Source organism: Pipistrellus kuhlii, unplaced genomic scaffold (assembly GCF_014108245.1).
Source record: "Pipistrellus kuhlii isolate mPipKuh1 unplaced genomic scaffold, mPipKuh1.p scaffold_m20_p_3, whole genome shotgun sequence".
NCBI lineage: Eukaryota > Metazoa > Chordata > Mammalia > Chiroptera > Vespertilionidae > Pipistrellus > Pipistrellus kuhlii.
Window position 1 is genome coordinate 26087259 of NW_023425529.1, and position 25221 is coordinate 26112479.

At 35.7% G+C, this 25221-nt stretch overlaps 1 protein-coding gene across 1 annotated transcript in view; it reads left to right on the forward strand.

The window, feature by feature from the left end:
* Positions 1 to 2580: 2580 nt before the first annotated feature.
* Positions 2581 to 25221, forward strand: part of ETNK1 (ethanolamine kinase 1) — a 34415-nt gene continuing 11774 nt past the window's right edge. The window contains exons 1-6 of the mRNA XM_036454641.2: positions 2581 to 2704; positions 2748 to 3039; positions 8514 to 8773; positions 12536 to 12676; positions 14573 to 14715; positions 24386 to 24469. Coding sequence (XP_036310534.1) covers positions 2884 to 3039; positions 8514 to 8773; positions 12536 to 12676; positions 14573 to 14715; positions 24386 to 24469 — 784 coding nt within the window. The 5' untranslated portion in view covers positions 2581 to 2704; positions 2748 to 2883. The remainder of the gene's footprint in view (positions 2705 to 2747; positions 3040 to 8513; positions 8774 to 12535; positions 12677 to 14572; positions 14716 to 24385; positions 24470 to 25221) is intronic.

Sequence of the window (25221 nt, forward strand, 5' to 3'; positions counted from 1 at the left end):
CACATAAAAGAATAAAAAATTTTCCCATACAAAGAGGGACCATTTATTGACTAGTCTATCCTTTCCTAATTTTTGTCAATGTGAGAAATGCCTAAACTTGTAGAGAATTTTTATGAGTTTATTTGAGCCAAATCTGAGAACAATTGCCAGGAAACCAGACCTTAAATGCCCTAGATAATGAGTTTTGCAGTTTTTAAAAAAATGCTTTTGATTACCCACCATGACCAGACAGGAATTTATAATTTATTACAGCACCTCTTTTTCACCCATATTTTTACACATTTATTTTTTTTAAATAGGCAGCACTTTTTAAAAAAAAACATATTTTATTGATTTTTTACAGAGAGGAAGGGAGAGGGATAGAAGTTAGAAACACCGACGAGCGAGAAGCACCGATCAGCTGCCTCCTGCACACCTCCTACTGTGGATGTGTCCACAACCAAGGTATGTGCCCTTGATCGTAATCATCGAACCTGGGACCTTTCAGTCCGCAGGCTGATGCTCTATCCACTGAGCCAAACCGGTTTTGGCATATACATTTATTTTTATTGGTTTCTGAGAGGGAAGGGCAGGGAGAGAGAGAAACATCAATGATGAGAGAATCATTGTTCGGCTGTCTCCTGCAAGTCCCACACTGGGCATCAAGCCTGCAACAGGGCATGTGCCCTGAACCAGAATCAAGCTGTGAACTCTTGGTTTATAGGTCTACCCTCAATCACTGAGCCATTCTGGCTAGGCTCAGATCTATCCTTATAATATGGTAATGTGCAAATTGGTCTGGGATGCTCTCACATAAGGACCAAACAGCAGGAGAGCTGGGCAGCGAGCTATAAACATTCGAGAACTACAAGCAGTGGTGGGCAGGGCTGCTATATTGTAAAAACTAGAGGCCATGTACACAAAACTCGTGAATGGGGTGAGTCCCTAGGCCAGCGATCAGGGCTCATTTGGGCCTTCCTTTGTTCTGCACTGCCCCTTAGTAGTCAGCACACATCTTAGCGAGTGATCAAACTCTTGCTCTCCTGGTCGAACTCCCAAGGGGACACTTTGCATATTAGCCATATTTTCTCTTTCCTCTTTTATGCTATATACATTCATACATATACATATATGATATATATATAAATATATAGACACACATATATATGTATATATAGAGAGACAGAAAGAGAGAGAGAGAGACTATATTTTCTCTTTCCTCTTTTTAGTTTATGCTATTTACCATTATGGACAGTGAGCCGTTTACTTTGTGACTTACAAAGTACGTTTTTCTGATCAGAACAACTCACGCTTGTGAGGTAATTAAACATTTTGAATATTAAGCTGAATCTAGTTAATGATTTAATTTACCTCTAACAAACCTATTCACCAAGTCCTCAGTGCTACAGGTAAGATATAGACGGAGATAAAATCTCAGTCCATTTTCATCAATTATAAGGAGAACTTGGTCCCAATAAATTACTTGTGGATTATTCAGTCTCCAGTTATTCCCCTAACAGGAATCCGATAGACAGCCTAGCGCTGAGCCTCAAAACTATTTTCCTTTCCTTTCCCTTCCTTCCTCATTCCGCACTATAACCCGTTTTTCCTGGCTCTGAATTAATTCTCAACTATGGTAAAACATCTGACCTTAAAAATAAAAATAGCCGAAACCGGTTTGGCTCAGTGGATAAGCTTTGGCCAGTGGACTGAAAAGTCCTGGGTTCGATTCTGGTCAAGGGTATGTACTTGGTTGCGGGTACATCCCCGGTGGGTAGTGTGCAGAAGGCAGCTGATCAATGTTTCTCTCTCATCGATGTTTCTAACCCTTTCCTTTACTCTCTGTAAAAAAATCAATAATATATATATAATTTTTATTTTATTTTTTAAAATATATTTTATTGATTTTTTACAGAGAAGAAGGGAGAGAGATAGAGAGCTAGAAATGAGAGAGAAACACCGACCAGCTGCCTCCTGCACACCCCGCACTAGGGATGTGCCCGCAACCAACGCACATGCCCCGGAAGGGAATCGAACCTGGGACCCCTCAGTCCAAACCGGTTTCGGCCAATAAAATATATTAAAAAAATAAAAATAAATCTTAAAGCGCTGTCCTTGTCTTACCCACATATCTTGCTAGCCTAGACCATGAACTTAGTATACATGGGAATTTAGTCGCCAACCCAACTAGGGTAGGTCCCCAGTAACACAGCAGCTCCCGGGTCACCGCGACCCCGTTAGTCCAGTTTGCCTGGATTCAGGCCCAATCCAGAGGCTGGCCCAGGGGTTCTCTTGGGACCTGTCCCTGCTTCCCAGGGGGACACTTTACCCCCAAACCAGACTCTCTCCTAATCCGGGGAGCTGAAGCTTCAATGCCTTTTGGGGTCTGGGCCGGGCTCAGGCTCAATTCCGGAGGAGGAGCCCCGAGTTTTTGTCAGATCAGCAGCCCGCAGCCCAACTGAACAGCCGGAGGGTGGGGGCGGGGGCGGGGGGCCCATTGTGTCGGCGGCTGGAGCATCGAGCCTGGCTCTGACGCAGCGAGGCCCCGCCCCCCGCGCGTGACGCCAGCGTCAGGCCAGTCCCGGCATGCTCCGCGGCCCCCGGCGCTCGGAGGGACGCAGGCGAAAGGAATTTTTCCCGAGAGCAGCCTCGGCTTCACTTCAGTTGTTGTCCAGACTCCCGGCCGGACTCGTCGTCGCTTTCAGCCATTCTCCTACTGCACCCCCGACTCCCCCCCCAGCCCCCGCACTCCGCACCCCGCACCTCCTCCGTCGGTCCGAGCGCCCGCAGCCCTCCCGCGAGGGCGCCCCGGGAACGGAAGGACCCAGCAGCCTGTCGGCGCCCGCCGCTCTCGTGGTCGCCGTCGCGGTCGTCGTCGTGGTGGTCTCGGCCGTCGCCTGGGCCATGGCCAACTACATCCACGTCCCGCCCGGCTCCCCGGAGGTGCCCAAGCTGGACGTCACGGTGCAGGACCAGGAGGAGCAGCGCTGCCGGGAGGGGGCCCTGAGCCTCCTGCAGCACCTGCGGCCGCACTGGGACCCTCAGGAGGTGACCCTGCAGGTAACGCCCACCCCGCCGCCGCCGCCGCCGCCGCCCGCGCTCCAGCCCGGCGCCGCGCCAACGGGGGCTTTCACAATGCTTTCCGTTCCCGGAGATCGTGTGTGTGTGTGTGTGTGTGTGTGTGTGTGTGTGTCCGTGTCCGTATCCGTGTCCCCGTGTGTGTGTGTGTCCCTGGGAACAGGGACCCCGTATTTCCTCCCCCCGCCGAGGAAGGTCACTCCCCCTTCCTCATCCTCGCAGGTGGAAGCAGCCCCGAGGGCACGTTTCCTCGGCCTGGAAGCGGCCGCCTTCAGTGACCGTCCCTTTCCGCCCCCGGGGGATCCTTGTGGATGGCCGCCCCCCCCTCCCCCTCCGGTGTCCGTTCTAAAAGCAAAATGAACGGCGTTTCTCTCTGCCCCTCCCCCCCCCTGTACAGTAGGGATCCTCGCGCCCGGCGGCCAGGCCACCCTCGTTTCTCCTTCCGCCGGTAAAGGCTGTAAATTAATCCTCTCTGATCCCTTCCTCCTACCCTCCCCCCACCCCTCCCCCCCCACCGCGGTTCACTCCCATTGATCCCTCGCCCTGCGTCTGGCCTTCTCAAATCCTCCCATTGGCCAGACTACCAGAGTGACCACTAGGTGGGATTCTCCCAGGTAACGCTACGCACGTTTGTTGTATTTGGATCGATATTTATTCTAAGTCGCCCTAGTGACATTAACAATGAGCGATCAGTATCTTGGGAACATTTTTTTTTTTTTTCTTGAGACACTTGTATTCAGAGATGGACAAAAACTGGGGGGGATACATTATTCATCTAGGTGTTTCCTAGTAATTTCTAAATACGTTATGATGTAGTAATATACATGGAATTTATTTTGACTGAATTTGTTTTTAACTTTTGGAGTTTCAGGGACTGTATATGAAAATGAACCTCCTTTTTTTTCCTTGAAGACACAATTTTAAAGGCTAGGATGTTCGGAGTTTGTTTTCAAATTTGAGCAGTATGGTTTAAGACCGTTGAAGTAGCCAAGTCACCTGCCTTTGTTTTGTTGACTAATTTATTCAACGATGTTATTGACAGTATCTCAGATTCTTTGCTAAAGTAGCCATCTATAATACAAAGATGAATAAAACATGAACAGCACACTTCCTGACAATCAAGCTTTCTTGAGTGTTAGTTTCAGTTCTTATTGTCTAGAAGAGTTTGTGAGCAGATTAAAAAGACCCATATGTTTTTGGGAAAAAAAATTATTAGAAGAAAATTTTGAAATTATAAGGAAAAATTTGTTAGGCAAAAATTTTGAAATTATAAGGGAGGGTTTATTAGCTAACTTGTAGGACAGTGTTAATCCAAATGGTTTTCATGTGTGATTTAAAAAAAAAATAATGATATATTTCCTTTAAGGAATATCTTATTGAAACCCCAGACTTTTTTAGTTAATTGTTCATTAACTTATTTGTAGTTTATTGAAGGTTTTTATATTTATTGAAATGATTTGTATTCTGTCAGTCAGTTATAACTTAAAGAGGTATTAGTTGAAGCCATGATACCTCCTAATAAACTCTGGTGCTGGCAAACTAGTTATTTTTGAAGCAGAGATTTTAAAGTTTGAAGCATTGAAGACTGGAGTTTCTGATTTGTTGAACAGTAATAATAGACACCCTGAGGTACTATGTGCTGGTTTGGGTTAGATGATCTATATTTGTTACCATTTAATTCTCCAAACAATCATTTAGATAGGCTCTTTATTTTTCTTTTTTAATTAAAAAAAAAGATATTAGAGAGAGAAAGGGAGGGGGAGGAAGGGAGGCAGGGAGACAGAGACACACACAAAGAAAGAGAAAGAAACATTGATATGAGAGAAACATTTATTGCTTGCCTCTGATAGGATTGCTGAATAGGGATTAGTGTCTGCAACCTGGGTAGGTGCCCAGACCGGGATTTGAACCCTTGACCTTTTGGTGTACAGGAGGATACTCCAATATACTGAGCCACAGGGGCCAGGGTCTCCCTCTCTTTTCCCCCCCACCCCCCTTGTCCTCTCTTCCCCTCTCTCTCCTTCCCCCTCCCTCTCTTAAAACCAGCAAATATGTTAAAAAGGGACAAAAATGTTGTGACTTCAAACTTTGTTGTGGGCAAGTACTTGTGATTGAACATTCTGTCTCTCTAGTAAGACCTCTGGAGTCATAATCCAAACCTCTAACATACTTATTTGTAAGTGAAGGTAAATACCACCACTTGTTTTGTTGTAGAGATGATGATTAGAAATACATTTCCTCATTGTGCAAGCAAAGCTTTTGATATAGAAGCTGGAATCATCAAGCTGAATTGATGGTTATTCATCTCTCAATTTAGGTTTGACTTCCACATTCTTTTGTGATGCTTCAGGATTTCCCTAGTAAGTCTCATTGGGAATATATATTGTTTAATTTGCTTTTATTTTCTTTGAGGTACAAAATAAAAATCATACCTCACATTTCAGAAGTAGAAGTATGTATCATGTGCTCAACAGATTAAAACAATATACATGGTTCAATTCTTGTCAAATATTTTTTTCTAAAATTCTTACATGATTTAAAATATGCTTTAAACACACCTTAGAAACTTACTCTAGTAATATTCGTTTTACTCCTGCCAGCTGAACAATTCAGTACAAACCCAAAAATCCAGAAACAAGCAAAAAAGACTTTGATGCACTGAGAATGATAGAGGGCTCATTCTTTGCTCAAAACTTACGGACACATGGAACAAAACATCTCATTTAGATAAGGTTTTACCAAATTATATGGTTTTTCTACTTGTATAAGATTAAATAATAAAGTACAAAAAGGGTAGTGAGCTTTTTGGAGTATAAATATCTGAAAAGTTTAAGGTGCAGTGCCTTCTAATAATATTTTACTGTTTATAAAGCATTTTCAAATACATTTTCCCAACAATCCTGTGAGTTAGATATAGACTATTAACATGTATTTTATAGTTAATGAAATTGAACTTGCAGTTTGTAAGTAGCAGATCTGAGATGGGAACTCATGAATTACTGCTCTTTGATTAAGACAAGTTTGTTTGTATTTTATGATTAAGGCAAGGAAGCCATTTTTGTGTAAGATTAATTTCTTAAAAATAAAAGCTTTGGGCCCCCCCCCCCCCAAAAAAAAAATTCTGCTTCAAGTTCTTCTAAACATAAATTTGCATTACTTTTTAAACCTGTGACATTTTAGAAAAGAGGATTCACTTCAGCTTCTCTTTTGTTATGTAACAACTCCCTATCTTACATGAAGATATGGAGTTTTGGCTTCATTTTTTTTGGAAGGTCCTTGAAAAAAGAATAAAGAATCAAGTGAAATCTTTTCGGCCTAATGGAATAATTCTAGGGTGACTCTTAAAATTGTTTTTCTTCTAAAAAAAATTGATGAAACCTTGTTTGGAATATTCTGGTCTCTGAATTTTTCTCTGCATTGTTGGACAAGGTTGTTTCACTAACTCGTGATTTTTTTTTTTTTTTTTAATAACTTGGTACCTATAGTAGATGATGGGAAAGATTGGGTAGGATAGAAAGGCCTTAATTATTACGTGGCATTGTAAGTTAAGATATTTTTTCTTATTTTAGAGTCTCAATGAGATCAATTGCTATACAGTACTTGTATTAACTTAATTTTGTAATAAATAGTATATTATAGTGGTCAAGAACAGGGGTTTGAACATATTGCTGTTTCTGAGTCCAGGCTTTTTGCTTAACTAGATGTGTTATCTTGGTCAAGTTACTTACCTTTCCTAAGCCTCAGTATCCTTAGTTATAAGATAAATCCAAATGTTCTACTTCAGGGTTGTCAGAATGAAATAAATGCTACCTTTCATGACAATTATTAACCACTATTGAGTACTATTATATAGTGGATGCCTGAATCAAAAAAACAATATGTTATTTGAAATTCCCACTCTGATGTACAGTACAAATGGAAAAAAAATATGTAGTATAGTGTTTTTGGAATGAATATTCAAATTTTCACTTGTAATGATTACATAAAAGTACTTAAAAATATACAGTTCTGCTGCATTCAAAAATTTATTTATTCTTTTAAAAATATATCTTATTGATTTTTTTTTTTTTTTTTACAGAGAGGAAGGGAGAGGGAGAAAGAGAAATATTGATGAAAGAGAAACATCAATCAGCTGCCTCCTGCCTACTGGGGATGTGCCTGCAACCAAGGTACATGCCCTTGATTAGAATCGAACTTGGGACCTTTGAGTCCGCAGGTCAATGCTCTATCCACTGAGCCAAACTGGATAGGGCTGCATTTTTTTAAATTCTTACCTAAGAATATTTTTCCGTTGACTTTTTTTTTTTTTTTTTTTTTTTTTTTTTTTAAGAAGGAAGAGGGAGAGACTGAGAGAAACATCAATGAGAGAGAAACATCAGCATTGATTGGCTGCCTCCTGTGCCTCCTGCATGGACCCTGCCAGAGATCGAGCCTGGAACCCTGGCATGTACCTTGACTGGGAATTGTAACCAATGAATATTTTATTTTATTTTATTTTAATTTAATTTAATTTTTATTATTTTAGAGAGGAAGAGAGAGACAGAAACATCAATGATGAGAGAGAATCATTGATTAGCTGCCTCCTGCACACCCCCTGCTGAGAATCAAGCTCACAACCCAGGCATGTGCGCTTGACTAGAATCAAGATGTGTATGCGTATGTGTATGTAAAATATAGAATATAGACACATTCATTTGCAATGTAAAAGGTAGACTGAGATATAATTAATAGCTATCAAAAGTTGTGTAGAAATACTAGTTGTTGCCTAAGGAACACAAATTAAAGACAATGCTATAAAAACTTAAGTTCAAGATTAAACAGTATAATTGATATAATCCTTTCTAATAAGGAGGGAATATACTAATTGACTGCCATGCCCTCAAAGATGGTGATGCCCACAGCCAATAAGGAGGGAATATGCTAATTGACTGCCATGCCCTCAAAGATGGTGGTGCCCACAGGCAATAAGTAGGGAGTATGCTAATTGACTGCCATGCCCTCAAAGATAGCAGGGCCCACAGTCCCCAACCCCCTCAGCCTGCCAGCCTGTATTGTGTGCCCCCATACCTCAGTTTTTCAGCGTTTGTGCACTGAAGGCTCCCCTCTTTTTCCATCTGGTTGTAGAACTTCCACTCAGCCAGCCTCCCGTGGCTCTGGGTGATAGATGCTTTGTCTTTTAGTTGTAGTTTTGAAGTTGTTGTGCACGGCAGCAGTTTAGGTGTGTTTACCTATGCCGCCATCTTGTGTTCCCTCTACTTGCTATTTTTTAAAATCCAGAATTAAAATTATAGACATGTTAGGCAAAATTATATTCAAAAGTTCTTTTATATTAAAAAGTACATAATTGCTTTTAATTGGTATTTATTTTCATATTATCTCTTATTTAGTTCTTTGAGTGTATATAATGCTTTTCTTCCCATTTCTTTCTTTTCTTTTCTTTTTTTTTTTTTGTGCAGGTCTTCACAGATGGAATCACAAATAAACTTATTGGCTGTTATGTGGGTAATGCAATGGAGGATGTAGTTTTGGTGCGAATTTATGGCAATAAGACTGAGTTGTTAGTCGATCGAGATGAAGAAGTGAAGAGTTTCCGAGTGTTACAGGCTCATGGTTGTGCACCACAACTCTACTGTACCTTCAATAATGGACTATGCTATGAATTTATACAGGGAGAAGCATTGGATCCAAAGCATGTCTGCAACCCTGCCATTTTCAGGTACATTTCTTTTTTAAAAGTTTTCCTTTGGAAAAACAGGAGTATTAAGTGCATTAAGAAAATATATGTTAAAACTGCCTTTTCTTTGAGCAATTATTTGTTTAACTTAGAAACTTTCTTTAGGGTTTTCTTTTGGTAAAGAAAAGACATTATTTGTCTGCCCTGCTAATTATTTACTCTTTGTAAAAGAAAGAACTACAAGAGATTTTGGTGAGGTATGTGCCCCACACTGGAATTGGACCCATAACCTTTTAACCCAGGGGCCACCATTCCATCCAACAAACCAAACCAGCTAGGGCCCCTTAATTTTTTAAAGCAGTGTTTAACTCAAACATTTCTTACTACCAATTTGGGATTAGTTAGACGTCATATTTTATTGTTTGTTTATTTATTTTTTTAAAAATTATTCATTGATTTTAAAGAGAGAGAGGGGAAGAGAAAGAGAAACATCAATTTCATTGTTCCCTTTATGCATTCAATGGCTGATTCTTGTATGTGCCCTGACCAGGGATCTAACCCACAATATTCAGAAATAGGGATAATGCTCTAAACTAGCAGTCACTAACCGGTAGTCAGTCCATGGGCCACTGGTGGTCTGTGATGTCCAAAAAGTTGACGACCACTGCTCTAAACAACTGAGCTATCTGCCTGGGCCTAGATGTCACATTTTAAGCCATCGTTTTTAGGTTATCTTACTATGCAGTCCAACAATCTGGACTGATTAATCACAGCTTCAGTAAACGTTGATTTAATCTTAGATCAAAGTCCACAGTGCTCTGTTTATTTTGACTCATTCAGACATATCTACTTGCCTATATTATGGTTTTAACAAAGAATATCTACTTTGAATATAAAAGGCGTTGGAATATATGTTTATATTTGATCTAGTTTAAGGGAGGGAAATGAATTTAAACAGTCCCTGCTCTTCTAATAATTTAGAGTCTGTGACAGACAGTAATCTTGGGGAAAAAAATGAAATGGTGTAACCGGCATAAAGGAAAGGTTTTCAAAAGAGTACAGATAGTTTACTATGGTATACTTGGGAAATTAGGCAGTGTTTTACTGAAATTACATTTAAACTGGGCTCTAAAAGATGAAGCAGAACCTGGAGGAGGCTGAGGGAATGGGATGATAGGTAAAGATGACTTGTACCAACTTAATGTTTAGTAATTCAACTGTGGAAAGTTATCACAATCTGTTTTATTTGAACCCTTCTGTAACAATCATGCAAAGGCCTTTAAAAATTTAAACATTTAATTGTGTTTAGGAATTTTCTCTTATCAGGTGTTTCTCTAAAACTTGCCTCTTGCTGGTAATCCTAGCTGAAGTTTAATTAAAAGCTACCCATCAGCAGACACAATGGAGAAATGTACTTTAAGATGAATTTGTACATTTTCAAGAAGTGTAACTAAAAAACACTGATTTATAGTGCTGAGGGTATTATACTGAAACTAGTTCATTGTGGGTTGCAAGTAAAACTGGTAAAGTTGAACCAAAGCACACATACCTAAAAAGATTACAGATTTTAATATTTTGGTATCGCATTGGTACTCTTGATTGAGGATGAATTGAGAATTCAAACTGACTTATGAAGGAATTTAATGATACATATAACTGAGAATGAGTTCAAGCATGGATGGATTCATGGGCTCTAGAACAGTATCATAGAAATATCACTCTCTTTTTGAAAAAATTCTGTGTTTTTTGTTTTGTTTTTTTAATCTTAACTGAGGATATTTTTTCCCCATTGATTTTTATTTATTTATTTTTAATATATTTTATTGATTTTTTACAGAGAGGAAGGGAGAGAGATAGAGAGCCAGAAACATCGATGAAAGAGAAACATCGCCCAGCCGCCTCCTGCACATACCCCACCGGGGATGTGCCCGCAGCCAGCGTACATGCCCTTGACCGGAACGGAACCCAGGACCTTTCAGTCCGCAGACCGATGTTCTACCACTGAGCCAAACCGGTTTCGGCTCCCCATTGATTTTTAGAAAGAGTAGAAGGGGATTGAGGAAAGAGAGAGACAAGGAGACCGAGAGCTATGAATCTGTTGACTCTCGTATATGCCTGGACCCACTGGGCTGGGAATCAAACCTTCAACCCAGCTACATGTCCTGGATCCCACAACTCTTCCGTGTGCTGACTGATGCTGCATCCACTGAGGCACATGCTTTTTTTCTGGCGGACTTTATGAAGAAGTTTTATTTTCTAGCATATTTCCTTAAGAGTGACAATTACAGTGATCAGCAATTGCAAGCTTACCTATTTAGTAGTATTGCCACCCCAGGTTGTGGAGTAAGGAATTCCTCTTTTTATAAAGGCTTCAACCAAAGTCAAAGCTTCAACAAAAATTCTGGGATCAAGTCCCTTTGGCCTAGCTTGGGTAATATGCCCTGAACCAATTATTGTGGCCTAAAGGATGGAATGCCGTGGGCAAATGTGTGTCATATCTTCACTCAAGTTACTGTTGCAGATAGGACAGGGAGTCAGGATTGAGATAAACTCTGTATGAATCACATGAACTAAAAATGAAGAGGGTGGACGTTTTTCCATAGGAAAAAATCAGAACTGGGTAGATAAAAATATTCACTATAGTAATAAAACCATCATAAAATTATGTTATGTAATCACAGATTGATGAAGAATTACTACAATGTTAGATTTCTGTGTGCCTTAGTTTAAGTGGTTCTCAACCATTTTTGCATATTGAAGTCATCTGGGAAGCTTTTAAATGTCCCGATGCCCAGACCAATTAAATCAATTTCTGGAGGGTAGTAACCAAGGCTCTGTATTTTTTTCCTTTGAAGTTTCAAAGTTTGATTTTAGTACACAGCCAAGCTGTAGAGCATTATATTAGTGCCCTTCAGACTTTACAGTGGTTTAAGATTATTTGGAGATCTTGTTTAAAATGAAGTGTGTTGGGGGCCCCCACTTTCAGAGATTGTGATTGAGTAGATCTCAGATATTTGTACATGGCGCTATGTTGTAGGTTGTAGAACTGATTTGAGGTACATTAGATGATTAGCATTTTGAATTAGTCAGTTTTAAGTTCTTTAATTTGTGAATTATTGTTAAGTCATTTTTTCGCCTGCTAGTCTGTAGGCTGTTCAGTAACTAATTTCTATTTGATATGCTTATTCCTTCATCAGATTTGCTGTACTGGTTTCTACAGAGACAAACAGCATGGGCACAACATTATGCAACTTCAAATTATTTTGATAATTGATTGTGACATCATAAAATCCAAATATTTGTTCAGAGAATTTGTCTTTAACAATAGTTAATGAAATGAACTCATAGAACCCATTTATCTTCCTGGTTACCTTTTTACTTTAGTCCCTTTTTGCCCCTTAACCTTGAGGCTCAAAATTAAAGTGACTCAGTATAATTCAAATGTATGTATCTCTGATTAATTTCTAATATGTGTCTTGCTGTAATTTATAATTGTGTATTGTTCTGCTGGTTCCAAATATTGTATAATCATAATAGGACACCTATTTTCAGATACTCAACCCCTTTTGGACACAATATTGAATTGTCATATTAATTGTAATTTTCTTCCTTCTGATGCTTTAAGAATTTGGTTTCCTCTCCTTGTGGGAGTTGACTTGCCAAATTATTTTTTGAATCTTACACATTTATGGCAAAAAATAAATTATGTTATAAAAAATGTTCTCTAGTTGTTTTAGTTTACCTGTGTCTAGACCTGAAGTATGATGATTAACATTTTCTTTCTATGCTCTTGTCTTTTAACAGGCTAATTGCACGTCAGCTTGCTAAAATTCATGCTATTCATGCACATAATGGCTGGATTCCCAAATCTAATTTATGGCTGAAGATGAGGAAATACTTCTCTCTCATTCCCACAGGATTTGCAGATGAAGATCTTAATAAAAGGTAAAATTACTAAAATTACTTTTACATTTGAAATGATGTTTTACATTGCTTTGTTCAACATACTAGTTTTCAAAGATAAGGTTTCTGTATATAAAATCTGGTTTGGTTTATCTCTGCATTGAAATAAAATAGGCATTGATTCATTTGACTTTCAGATGGTACTATAGAATAAAAGCCTCTCTCTTCCCTCAGATGACTTAAAACAAAAACAAAACAAAACAAAATCTTACAAAAGCAAAGGGGTAGGGAAGTGGGCAGAGATAAGGGAACAAAAAATAAATATAGATCTTTTATTTGTAAGTAGTATTTTATCTTTTATTTGTAGTATTATAAGTAGCTGAAATATAAAGGTCACTATGAATAGGTATGTTTTTGCATAATATGAGTTGGTCATTGAGACTTTAAAAACATTTTTTGTTCAAAGATGTTTTGAATAGGGCTAGAGATTACATTGGGGCAGTGAGGTAATACTGGAATGTGAAAAAGCTTGAGTTATCTTAGTTTACTATGGCTACAGTATTACTTAGACTTTGTAGGGCCAAACTAAGTATAGTATTTCATTATCCTAATAAAAAGCCCAGTGTTGTAATGACTTATCACAACCAAAGGCTGACCAACTGGAAGTCAGTCCTACAGTCAGCGCTGTGTTGTCCTGGCATCCTTCATAGCTGCTGCCACATGCTGTGGTATAAAACACAGTGTGCAAGTGACCAAAAATTCAGGCATCACTTCTATGCCACCCCCACATTTCCATCAATCCCACTGGGCCTGAGGTGCCCTCCCCATTTCTCTCCAGGTCTTTACTGGGGCTGCTAATCAGCTCTGCCTTTCTGATTGGGCCCCGTTGATAGGTCTAGAGATGCTGACTGGCATAGAAACTGACCAATGAGAACCAAATCTGGGTGAATGTAAGGAGCCAATGGCTGCCTTGGAGGCAGAGTTTTTGATGCTGACTGGCATAGAAACTGATCAATCAGAACCAAATTGGCCTGTAGAGGAGGGTGATCAGGCTGGCAGGGGAGAGCAGTTAGGGTCGAGATCAGGCTGGCAGAGGAGGGCTGTTGGGGCAACTAGGCTGGCAGGGGAGGGCAGTTGGGGGTGATCAGGCAGGCAGAAGCAGTCGGGGGTGAGATCAGGCCATCAGTGGAGAGCAGTTGGGGGCTCGATTAGGCTGGCAGGGGAAGGGCAGTTAGGGGTGATCAGGCAGGCAGTGAGGTGAGTGGTTAGAAACCAACGGTCCCAAATTTTGAGAGGGTCTAAACTGGCCATTTTGTCACACTACTTCTCACCCTTCCTGGTCTGACTACTATGAACCAGTTTCTATAATGAATAATATGAAAACTCCATGGTGTGATTTTCACATGGTAATATAATGATCATATGATATCATGTAATAATATGAGTCCATTTATCTATGGTGGATAATATATATTGAGTTTGAAATGTGAATTTAATGGATTTATACTGTAATTACCCTTTCAAACTTGAAGTAAATGTTTAGATCTTTAATGGACTGTCTTTGTAACTTTAATATACTTAAACCTGTTTTTATTAAACTCTTTGTGTCTTGATTTTCCCTCTATAAAATGAAGTAAGTATAAAACATTTAGCTAATACTAAGCAGTGTTAGCTATTAGCATATATTTTTTTCCTTCAGTGTTGTAGTGATATATTTTTTACTTTTCTGCCCTACCATTTAACTCTTGCTCAGTTTCTTTTCATGTTTAATTTCATTGTAAAGATTTTTCTTTATTCCAGCTTTTGGAATAATTGGCTTGTTTTAATTCAGAAGTCTGTGCTATTGAATGGAAAGAACTTATTAAATTATTAATCCTTAACCCAACTTGAAAAAATGTCATTAAACTAAGCAAGATACAACTCTTTTAAAATTAAAAGGTTCCTAAGTGATATTCCAAGCTCCCAGATTCTTCAGGAAGAGATGAATTGGATGAAGAGGATTCTTTCCAACCTGGGCTCACCTGTTGTGCTTTGCCATAATGACCTACTGTGTAAGAATATAATCTACAATGAGAAACAAGGTAGGTATTTGACTTTAGCAGTAAGTACAGATTAATTCTTTGATGTTCTTTGTGGTCTTTTGATTTTTGTCTCAAATTTAATTAAATGCAAGGATTGAAAACTTGCATGAAGTCTTTAAATATTTTCTTATAGGTTATAAAGTCATGTTAACTGCTAATTAGGAATATATATTTTCTATTTATTTGTATAAACTGTTTCCTAGAATTTATTTAATAAAAACAGATTGGTTCCTGTTAAGCGAGTTTTAAATGAAACATAATAAAAATGCCTTGTTTATAAAATTTAACTATAAGACATGTTTGATAACTCATTGTTTGAAAATACACCTGCTTATATTGGCGTTTATTGAAAAAAACCAACTGATACTATACTGCTTTATAAATATGGAAATTTTCTCAGAATTATGAAGGACAACAATATTAAAAACATGTTTCCAGGTTTTCTGTTACCTATTTATTATGCTGATTTGTTAGGTAGTTTGATGCTAAGGAGAGGGCCACAGATGGAGGAAATATTTGTACCTACTTAAGTAATAATCAAGAAGATCTGGCAAATAACTTTAATATATTTTTGAGATAGACAGTGATACTTTCTGGTGAAATGTTTTCTTTGATCATATCTATATTCAAATTCTCTTTTATATTTAAGAAACACTTGGTTGTGTTATTATTGGATAGAGTGGTTTGAGGTTTGGTTGCTAAACAGATGAAATTTAAAAATACAATTTTTAAGATTAGAATGGAAAAAGTCTGTTTGAAACTATGAAGCTATTGAATTTTATAGAATCAGTTTTGAAGATAATCATTATAGTTGGAAGATTGTTTTGAATCAAAAGTGTGTTGTTATAAAGATACTAAAGCCCAAGAATTCTGATTAAATGGGCATAGTTATATTATATTAATATTTGTAACCATTATTAGTGGTTTATAAGTTGAGACTATTCTAATAAGAGGTGGTGGATATTTGTAACTTGCTTTACTTGAGAAAACCAAGTAAAGAACACTGTCAAGAGTGGGTAGCCTGAAGCATGTATTTTCAAAAACGTTTAAGTAACTTTTATATTTGCTATTTATTGCAGTTTAGAGATTTTCTTATTTAAAAATATACTAAGCTGACATCTTTATTTTGAATGTCTGGAAGTTTTTGTGTAGAATTCTATTTTTAAAACTTTAGGAGTACCTAAAACATTAAGTACTTGACAGTGTCCTTTAGTTTATTATTGTCCATTTATTATATATCATTGCCATAGAATATATGTACTACGTTATATAATAGTAACCAAATCTCAATGCCATTTGTGAGACAGGTATTAGTTGTGCATTAAAGGGAATGTATTAGCTTTAAGTTCAGTGTAAGACTGAATAACACATTATTTTATGTAATGAAATTTCAAGTGAGGGACTTCATCTTGCGCTTCAAGTGGACACTCAGCTTTATTTTTAACTGCAAGTTAATCAAAGAGTCTATTTCCTTTGGAATATAATTTTAACTTTCATACTTTTATGTTTCTTTTGCATATTCATTTCATAGAACCAATTTATTTATAAGACTAAAACAGAAGGGACCAAAAAAATCAGATTACTTTGTCTTAGTTTTTAAAGTACATTTTTATGTTTTAATTTTACCAGTTGCCTATCTAAACTATTGATCAATGATACGAAAAGTTCTCATATTTTGAAATAAATATTTATGCTTCAGTTTGGCTTTGGGAATTCAAAATTGTCATTTGTTTATATTTACTAAGAATTACCTAAATCATACTTGTATGTCTAATTTTTTTTGTACACAGAATAAAGTTAAACAAATATTATTTTGATATATATTTTATAGTTTGTCCTTCAGAAGTCTATTATATATCATTTGTTTCTTGTCTTTGAGTTTGTTTGTGTGCTAGTTATAGAGAAGTTTTGTTGTTTTTCCTTACCAATGGTTTTATAGTGTTTCTTAGAAAGGCTAGTGTGAACTCCATGACATCCACTTAAAAAAATAAATTCTTATGTCATTAATTGATAAGCATTAAGAAAATGTGGTTGGAATTTTGTCCAGGTAAAATCTAAAACTCATGAAAGAATGTCTGGCCTTTTTTGTTTATTATCTCATTTTGTTTCAAAGTAGGAGCTAATTTTTTTAAAGTAACATTATTGTATGACTTATTTGTCATTATAAGGGTAAGATACCATGCCTCTGACTTCAAAAAAATGTAAATTCTATAAATTCAGTAAATTTAATAGCCAAAAATAGACTTTAGCTTAGCATTAGTATTTACTTATAGCTGCAATCAAAAGGAGGATAATTAAAGTGAGAAATATGTATCTCAAAGTTCTTTACCTTAACTAATCACCTTGTACAGCATTTAAAAGCCAAGTGTTGAATCTTTTGGGGTTAAAATAATTTTTACATAGAAGAAATTATTAATCTGCATATTATATTCAAAATGAGTTTGATTTATCATTATTTGTAATTTGAGCTCAGGACCTCACCATTTTATACTCACCTACGAGATATAAATATAAAAATAATAAGATGAAAGTCAAGGGACTGGCCTTGACATCATCAAGCTTAGTATCTGTTATATGTTTTAAATCCTCAATATTGCAGAAGTGCAAATTTTAGTTAAACTTTATGAATTTAAACTGGATCATCGATGCTTCCACATGTATTTTCCAACCATAATAACTTAGATTTTGTATAATGTAAAAATCTTTTAAGTTAACTCTTAAAAGCAGATATATTACAGCTTAGTTATAACAGGAGGAGGTAGAACATAGACTTTTGGAATTTAGCACACATTTTTTCTCAATCACATATGGAAGCAAGTGGTATTAGATAAATCAGGGGTGGAGAACCTTTTTTCTGCAAAGGGCCATATGGATATTTAGAGCATCATTTACGGGCCATACAAAATTATCACCTTAAAAATTAGCCAGCTGTATTTAGTCAAACATTTAACTCACCCCTAATGCATTGACTGGACCAGACCTGGCCCCCGGGCTGGACAATCCCCATCTCTGAAAGAAGTCATTTTATCTCTTATTCAGTGTTTATATTCAGTTCTGTCCCAGAATCATCTAGGTCAGTGTTTTTCAACCTTTTTTGGGCAAAGGCACACTTGTTTCATGAAAAAAATCACGGGGCACACCACCATTAGAAAATGTTAAAAAATTTAACTCTGTGCCTATATTGACTATATATAAAGTAATTCTCTTGAATAGGAATCAAACACAAAGAAAGTATTTTATAATTACTTTATTATGAAATATTAAGTAAACAAAATAGTGAAAAATTATAAAATTCTTGTCTTGTCTGCACCTACGGCACACCAGGCAACATCTGCCGCGGAACAGCGGTTGAAAAACGCTGATCTAGGTTACTGGGGGGAAAAATCCAAGACCAAATAAAGAAAAATTTGTATAGATGAGCTTAGTAATCTGTATGCTTAACAGATTTCCAGGCAGTACTTATATTGTTGATAGTCTAGAACTTTAGTTTGCTTCATTTTCAACTTAGATGATAATGAACTTCAAATGGTTTCTGATCATGCTTATCAAGTATATAGCACTGGAGTAGGTACTCGGCAGCTCTCAGTTACAGCTATTTATACCACAAGAGGGGTTGGCAAACTTTCTCTAAGGGGCTAGATCCAGCATGTCAAACTCACGGCCAATGGGCTGCATGTGGCCCACAATATTTTTATGGCCCAGCCAACATAACAGAATGTAAGAAGCATTTTAATAAAAATTTCATAACTTTTTTACAGTATCCTTTTATACATAATTAATGAACTATAATTTCTGCTCATGATTGATTACTGTAATAGTGTTGCATTCATTTTCCTTACATGTCTTAAGCAGAGGTGTGCCATTTCTCTCCACTTATATTAGCAGTGAATATTTTATCAGTTGATTGCCACGTCATTAGTCTTGTACTGATTTGTTTGGTGTGTGAAATAGGAAATATTTTGCTTTTGGAGAAGACGAAAAATAGGTTTATTTGCATTATGTGTATTAATTTGTGCAGTTATTCAGTGTCTGGTAAGTTAATGTTTAAGAAAACATTAATTTCTATTAAAATGTTCTATTGTTTTATACTAATGATTACTCATTTATTTGAGCCCTTTGTATTCAGCAGGTGCCTTATCTAGATAAACCTATGTTTCTATGAAAATTGAAGCTTGTTTTTATGTGGCCCACATAAATTTAAATTTTGTTTATTTGTCTCTTGTTAGCTTTTGAGTTTGACATGCTTGGGCTAGATAATACTTTAGACTTTGCATTCCATATTATAGTCTCTGTTGCAACAGTGCAACTCGGTTGTAGTGCAAACATAGCATTAGATAACACATAAATATGTCTGGTTGTATTCCAGCAAAATTTCATTTACAAAAACAGGCAGTGGGCTGACGGATTTGGCCTCAGCATACATGGTTTGCCAACCCCTGTATTTTGTGTCTAGGATCCATTTTTACAAAATGTATCTGACCGTGAAAAAGTTGAAATGGTTACTGTAAGTAGGAAGGTTAATTATGTACTATAACTAGAAGAATTTTGGCTCCTAGGTATGCGATGACAATGCAGTTTGTCTTTCGGTGCACCTTACAGATTCTGTGATAACTGTACCTTGAGCGATTAATTTAAAGTTTAAGATTGTATATATGTATGTGTGTATGTATGAATGTATATACTATATAAGTACATATTCACATAGACACACACACGAGGACTATGAGCTCCCTGCAGTTTATAGGCATTTTCACCTGTGAATGTTAAAGGAATGGTAGGCATTACAGGAAGAAATACTGCCACTGCCTCTTTTCACCATGTCAGTTGACAGGACTCAGGAATATGAGAGAAGAGTGAGCTTCCTTTCTGAAGTTGATGGTAGCTGTCAAGATTTTTGAAAAGTTAGTCCCAGAATTTAGGTGGTTTTTAAAAACAGCAGCCCATTTCTCACCTTCAGTGACATGACTTCTTAAAAAGGTAAGAAAAGACTACTTAATGATATGATGATAGGATTGTTACATAGTAAGAAAATCAAAAGCAGTGGTTCTTGCTCCTGAACTGTAAGATAAGACTTACCAGTCCCTAGTCATCTTTTAAATTCATCAATAAATAATTTAAAAATAATTTATACTAAGTAGAATAAACAATAATAATGCTTATTGCCTCATTTTAAATCTAATATTTTAATTTCAAATAAACCTTTATTTAGTTGCTGACATGTTAGAAATAATTGCTAAAGTTTTTTAGTTTGTTGCTTTGTCATATATAGTGTTAACTGGAGGTGGTTTCATTTTCTCCTCCCCATTTCTTCATAAAAGCTCATAAAGATCTAATATATAACTTTAAGTTTCCGGAATGGCAATTATTATTTATTTGCTATGTTTACAAAATATAAGAAACTGAGTTTACAGCTATTTAAGGAAATACAAATGAATGGAAATAAAAGATTTTTTCTTGGAATTACAGTGTAAACCAGGTTTTTCTTTAGTTTTACATAGTAAAAATAGAAAATGAGTGAGTTACTATTCTTTCATCACTTGATTGGCTCTAAATTCTATCCATTCTGTTATTCATGGAAAAGCATTAATTGTGGTTGTTTTATTTACATTTTAATAACTTAGGAGAGGAGTAGTTTTTTGTTTGGTTTTATTTTAAAATTTAAATATAAATTTACTTTTGTATTTGGTAACGAATTTATAGGGTGGAATTTTCATGAAGGACAGTTAAACTTTGTTTTAACTTGTATTTCAGATCATAATTGGCGTAAAATAAAATATCCCTAAATCAGGTAATAAAAAACTTAAATGGATTGTAAAAATAGCTACCTAAAATAGTAGTTTAATGTTTTCTGTACGTACATTCAGTCCCATTGTATAGTCAATCATATACTTGAATATGAATGTGAAAAATGACACCCTTTGTTCTTTCATGCTTATTCTCCCCACACTTCATTTAAATGTGTGTTATCATTGTGTCTTCATCATTTCTGAAATACCTTCATTTATTCCACTAGCATTTTAATACTTCCTGTGCGCTAGGTATTGCTCTGTGGATTGCATGATGAAAGTTGAGAGGACTTACTGCCCTTTAAGGAAGCCATATGCCCTGTGATGAAGGAGTCAGATTATGAAACAAATATTTACATTCAGAATGATGAGTGCTATGATAAAGCTACTACTGGATATTAGAGGGATAGTTTCCCAGAGCAGAGTATTCATTTTTTCTGTGTAAGAGAGAAAGTATGTTGCTAACATTACTATAATCATACTACATACATATTATATGTATAAAACTACAGACAAAGTAGAGTAAGTTAGAAAGATTTTCAGGGTCTTACATTGGTTATTTTATTTTTTATCTTTCCTCCTTCTTAATAACAACAAAATAAAGGAGGCCAAATGAATGTCATATGAATTATAGTCTTAGATAATATATATATTTTTGGTTTTAAAGTACTTTAAAATTGGGCTATTTTCAGCTATACTGAAATTTGAACAATTTGTTTAAGTAGTGTGTGGATTTTATTACTATGAAGATATATAAGAAAAATAGTAATGAAAAATGTAGCTTTTAAAAATTCAGAGTATATTTTATTTAATATCTTTATGCTTTACTTATGTGCTAGTCAGTGTGGTAATTAATAAAGATAAATAATAAGTAGTCTTAGCCTTTAAAGCATACTCTTATACTTTTCAGAGGTCAAGGATCCCTTGAGAATTTGGAGACTTGAGAATCCCCTCAGAAAATGCTTATACATATAAAATGTTATATAAAAATTTAAGGAATATTCTCTTTTTTCATTCTTAAAATCCTATTAAAATTTGTTTTAAAGAATTAAGTTAATCATGCTATATAAACTATTGATTGTTAATAGTGATGTCGACGTTCCTCTAAATAATTGGAAATTTTAGAAGTCAGAAGTTAAATTTGTAGAAGAAAAAAGGCTTAGTATATTTTCTGTTAGAAAACATTTTGTAGTAATTTGATTTTTCTGGCACCCAAAGTAAGGGAAGTAGGCGTCTTTAATTTTACTTTGTTGCAGAAGATTAAATTTAAGGTTGAGTTCCACTTTGTTTGCAATAGTTTGAAAAAGAATAGTTAATGCGGATTTAAATTTTTTTTCCTTTTAAGCTTTGTGTCTTGTAAAATGTGAGTTTGCCAAATTTTCTTCATCTGCTACAGATTAGGTATGCCATTGTTGCTGCCATGTGGCGGCGCACCCCGTGCTTCTTAAACGCACTGACTGGAGGTTTATCGCATCACTTGTTCACATGCACGGAGCCTGGTAACAGCCTCATCTGTATCTTCTTAGCTTCATTTTCTTATTTTTAAAATTTCATTATTTATAAACTCGACATAGCATATAAAAATAAAGGATAGTTTTAATGAATTAATGCTACTACAAAAAGTCATTGCTAAAACATTCATACTGAAACAGATTTTAACTGTTGTTAAAATGATCTATGCTTTATTTAAATTGTATTTATAAGCAGGCATGTTTTACCTGCCATTTTAACTTATTTGCCAAATTCTAAATATAATTTTGAAAATTGAAATAGAAACTTGTTTATGTGGCAAGTAAGCTTCAGGACTGGCTGTGTATTTTTATTGGCATGTAACAGTTAATATGAGCTTTACAAGAATTTTATGTTTAAAGAGCTAAAACAATCAACAGCTACAGTGAAAACATTTTTGTATTAAAACTTTCGTTAGTTCAGTTGTGCCACTTGGTAAATCTTGAATCCTGATTACTTGTAGACCAAGTGGATAGGCATCTCCTAAATCATTGTGTTTTAGTCTCTTAACTAGCTATAGTTCGGTAGAGAATTCATCTATTTTTTGTAGAGAATTCATCTTAATTTTTTTTTATCTCCCCCCCCCCCCCCCCCAAAGTATGTTTATTGTAAAGGACTTAAAGTATAAAGGAAAAAGGGTCATTTGTCACTGGTAATGAAACCAGTTGAAATATTTTATTTTGGTTTTATTTCCATTCATTCCCCCCCTCCCAATGTATTATTTGTTCCTTTTTTCCACTTTAGGCATAATATTTTAATAAATTGGATTACTGCATTTATTATTTTGTATCTTTTTCATATAACATTTCTAATTCTCCTAGTCATTAAATCATCTTTGAAAAATGAAAAAAACTTTTTCATGGCTGCAAAATGTTTTATCATGATAGTGATCTTCATTCTCATTACCAATGGTAACCAGAAAAAAATTTAAAGTGATTGGTTGAAACACACTCTGTCTTCTCATTCTACACTTTAGTAGAGTGATTTGGTTAACTTTAAGACTTTCCATGGGATTATTTTTTATGTGAATTCAATATAATATTTATGGTGTTTGAATTGCAGTGATTTATTGTTGTTACCAACATTTTAAAATCTTATTTTGTCAATATGTATCTAGATTTTGATAACTGAACTTTGATACTTAGATTCTCACTTTACTTTAGACTTGACTACTATTTATACAAGTTTAGAATGATGTATTAAATAGTTACATTAAAATTTTAATTTTATGTAAAATACTTCATTTGCTGTGACATTTTTTTGTCATAAATTCTGTTTTTCTGAGTTTGAATTTGATAAACATATATCCCAAATTAAACATATATATCTATATCAAGACATTATAGTTCAAAAGGTCTTTTTTGGGAGGGAGGAAATGCCAGAGTGCATAAGACCAGGAGTTTGTTACCTTAGTATGATCTATCTTTAAAAGACAGAGTAATCAGGCAAATGCTATTTATTTTCACAATTGCAACTTACAAACTCTTCTTACAGTGTCTCTGTTTTTGTATCCATTTTAACTGTTGGCCCTTGTAAGCCTTTGACTTTGTGATATCTGGTGTAGACACTGTGATCCATTTAAACTGATATTCTCGCTCTTGCTCTCAAACTTGCGCGCGCGCGTCCTTCCCCCCCCCCCCCTTCTCTCTGTCTCTCTCTCTCTCTCTCTCCTCATTTTCTCTTGTCTCTTAAAAAAAAACTCAAAACATGTATCTCTGTTGAGCCCTACATTTCCTATAGTAGTCAGTGTACCTTTGTTTTTTTAGAAAAGATAAAACAACCACTTTAATGCTGCTCAGGTATGTTATATGGCATTCTAAGACAATCTAAGAGCTTGATTGCAATTAAATTCTTTAATTAGGGATATTGATTGTTAAGTTGATCAGCAAATGTTAATAGCATAACTGCAGGATTCATAGAATTCAAGTCTTTGAAAGTTTATATTTGATTCCTATATAAGTTAGTTCACTGTTGAAGTATTGGATTTTTTTAAAATTGCTTAGATAATAACAATTTCCAAAGTTAGTTTTCATTTCTAATTAAATTTGATTTTTTAAGTAACTGATGCCCCCATGTGGTGAAAGACATTTTGCTTTTGTTTGAATTTGGAGAATGACTATATACAGTGTTTTGACATATCTTAATTATAGTGGATATTAATGTTCATAAATGTGCTGTTGACAAAGATACATAATTGAATTTTGTAAAGCTCATTGCCATAAATTCACAGCCTTACCCTGTATTGTCTCAGAAGTGCATGTAACCAAGCACGTACAATGAGACAAAATATTAAAAGCTATTTAATTACAAATAGCTTAGGGATTTTCTGATCTTATATGTGATTTCTTATGTCTTTGTTTTTGTGTCTCACATAGGTGATGTACAGTTCATTGATTATGAATATTCTGGATACAACTACCTGGCATATGATATTGGAAATCATTTCAATGAATTTGCAGGTAAAATCCAGGGCTTAACTAGTGGAATAGCATAATGTAACTTTGATATGACACTTTTAGAATTTTTTTTCTTTAAAATAGATAAACTGGGAAGAGGAGCAAAATTCTTTTAACTTTTTTTTCGGTCCTTTGTTCTTTATTTTATTTTATTTTATTACTGGTAGATAGAGAAGACTTCTTCATTAATGTCTTAAGGGAAATCTTTTATAATAACAAAGGTACAATATGCTAATTAGACTGGATATCCTTCTGGATGTCCTTCTGGACAACCTTCCGGACGAAGTAGAGGCTGCGAGGGAAGCATGGGTCCTGGGTGCCAGAGGGAAGTGTGCCGGCAGCCGGGGGAAGGAAGGCCTACTCTTGCATGAATTTTGTGCATCGGGCCTCTAGTAAGAAATAACTATTGTGGCTTCTATTAGGGCATGACATGGTGCAAGGTGCTTTTACAAGTCTTATTTTACCTTATCTTTTTTTCTTTACCACATTTTTTTAAGTTAGGTAAATATTCCCAGTATACAGATTAAGGAAATAACTCATCAAGGGCACAGTAAAATGCAGAGACTATGATTTGAAACCGATTTTAAAAATCATTTAAAAGCCTTTGCTATTTCCATTGTGTACTAGGGCTTTTGAAATGTTGATTAATTAAAAAGCTTGAGAGTTTTTTTTTTTTTGTGTATGTGTGTTTGTGTATGTGTGTCTTTGACTGAATAATTGAAAATTTGGTCATTTTACCCCTGGAAATGATTCCA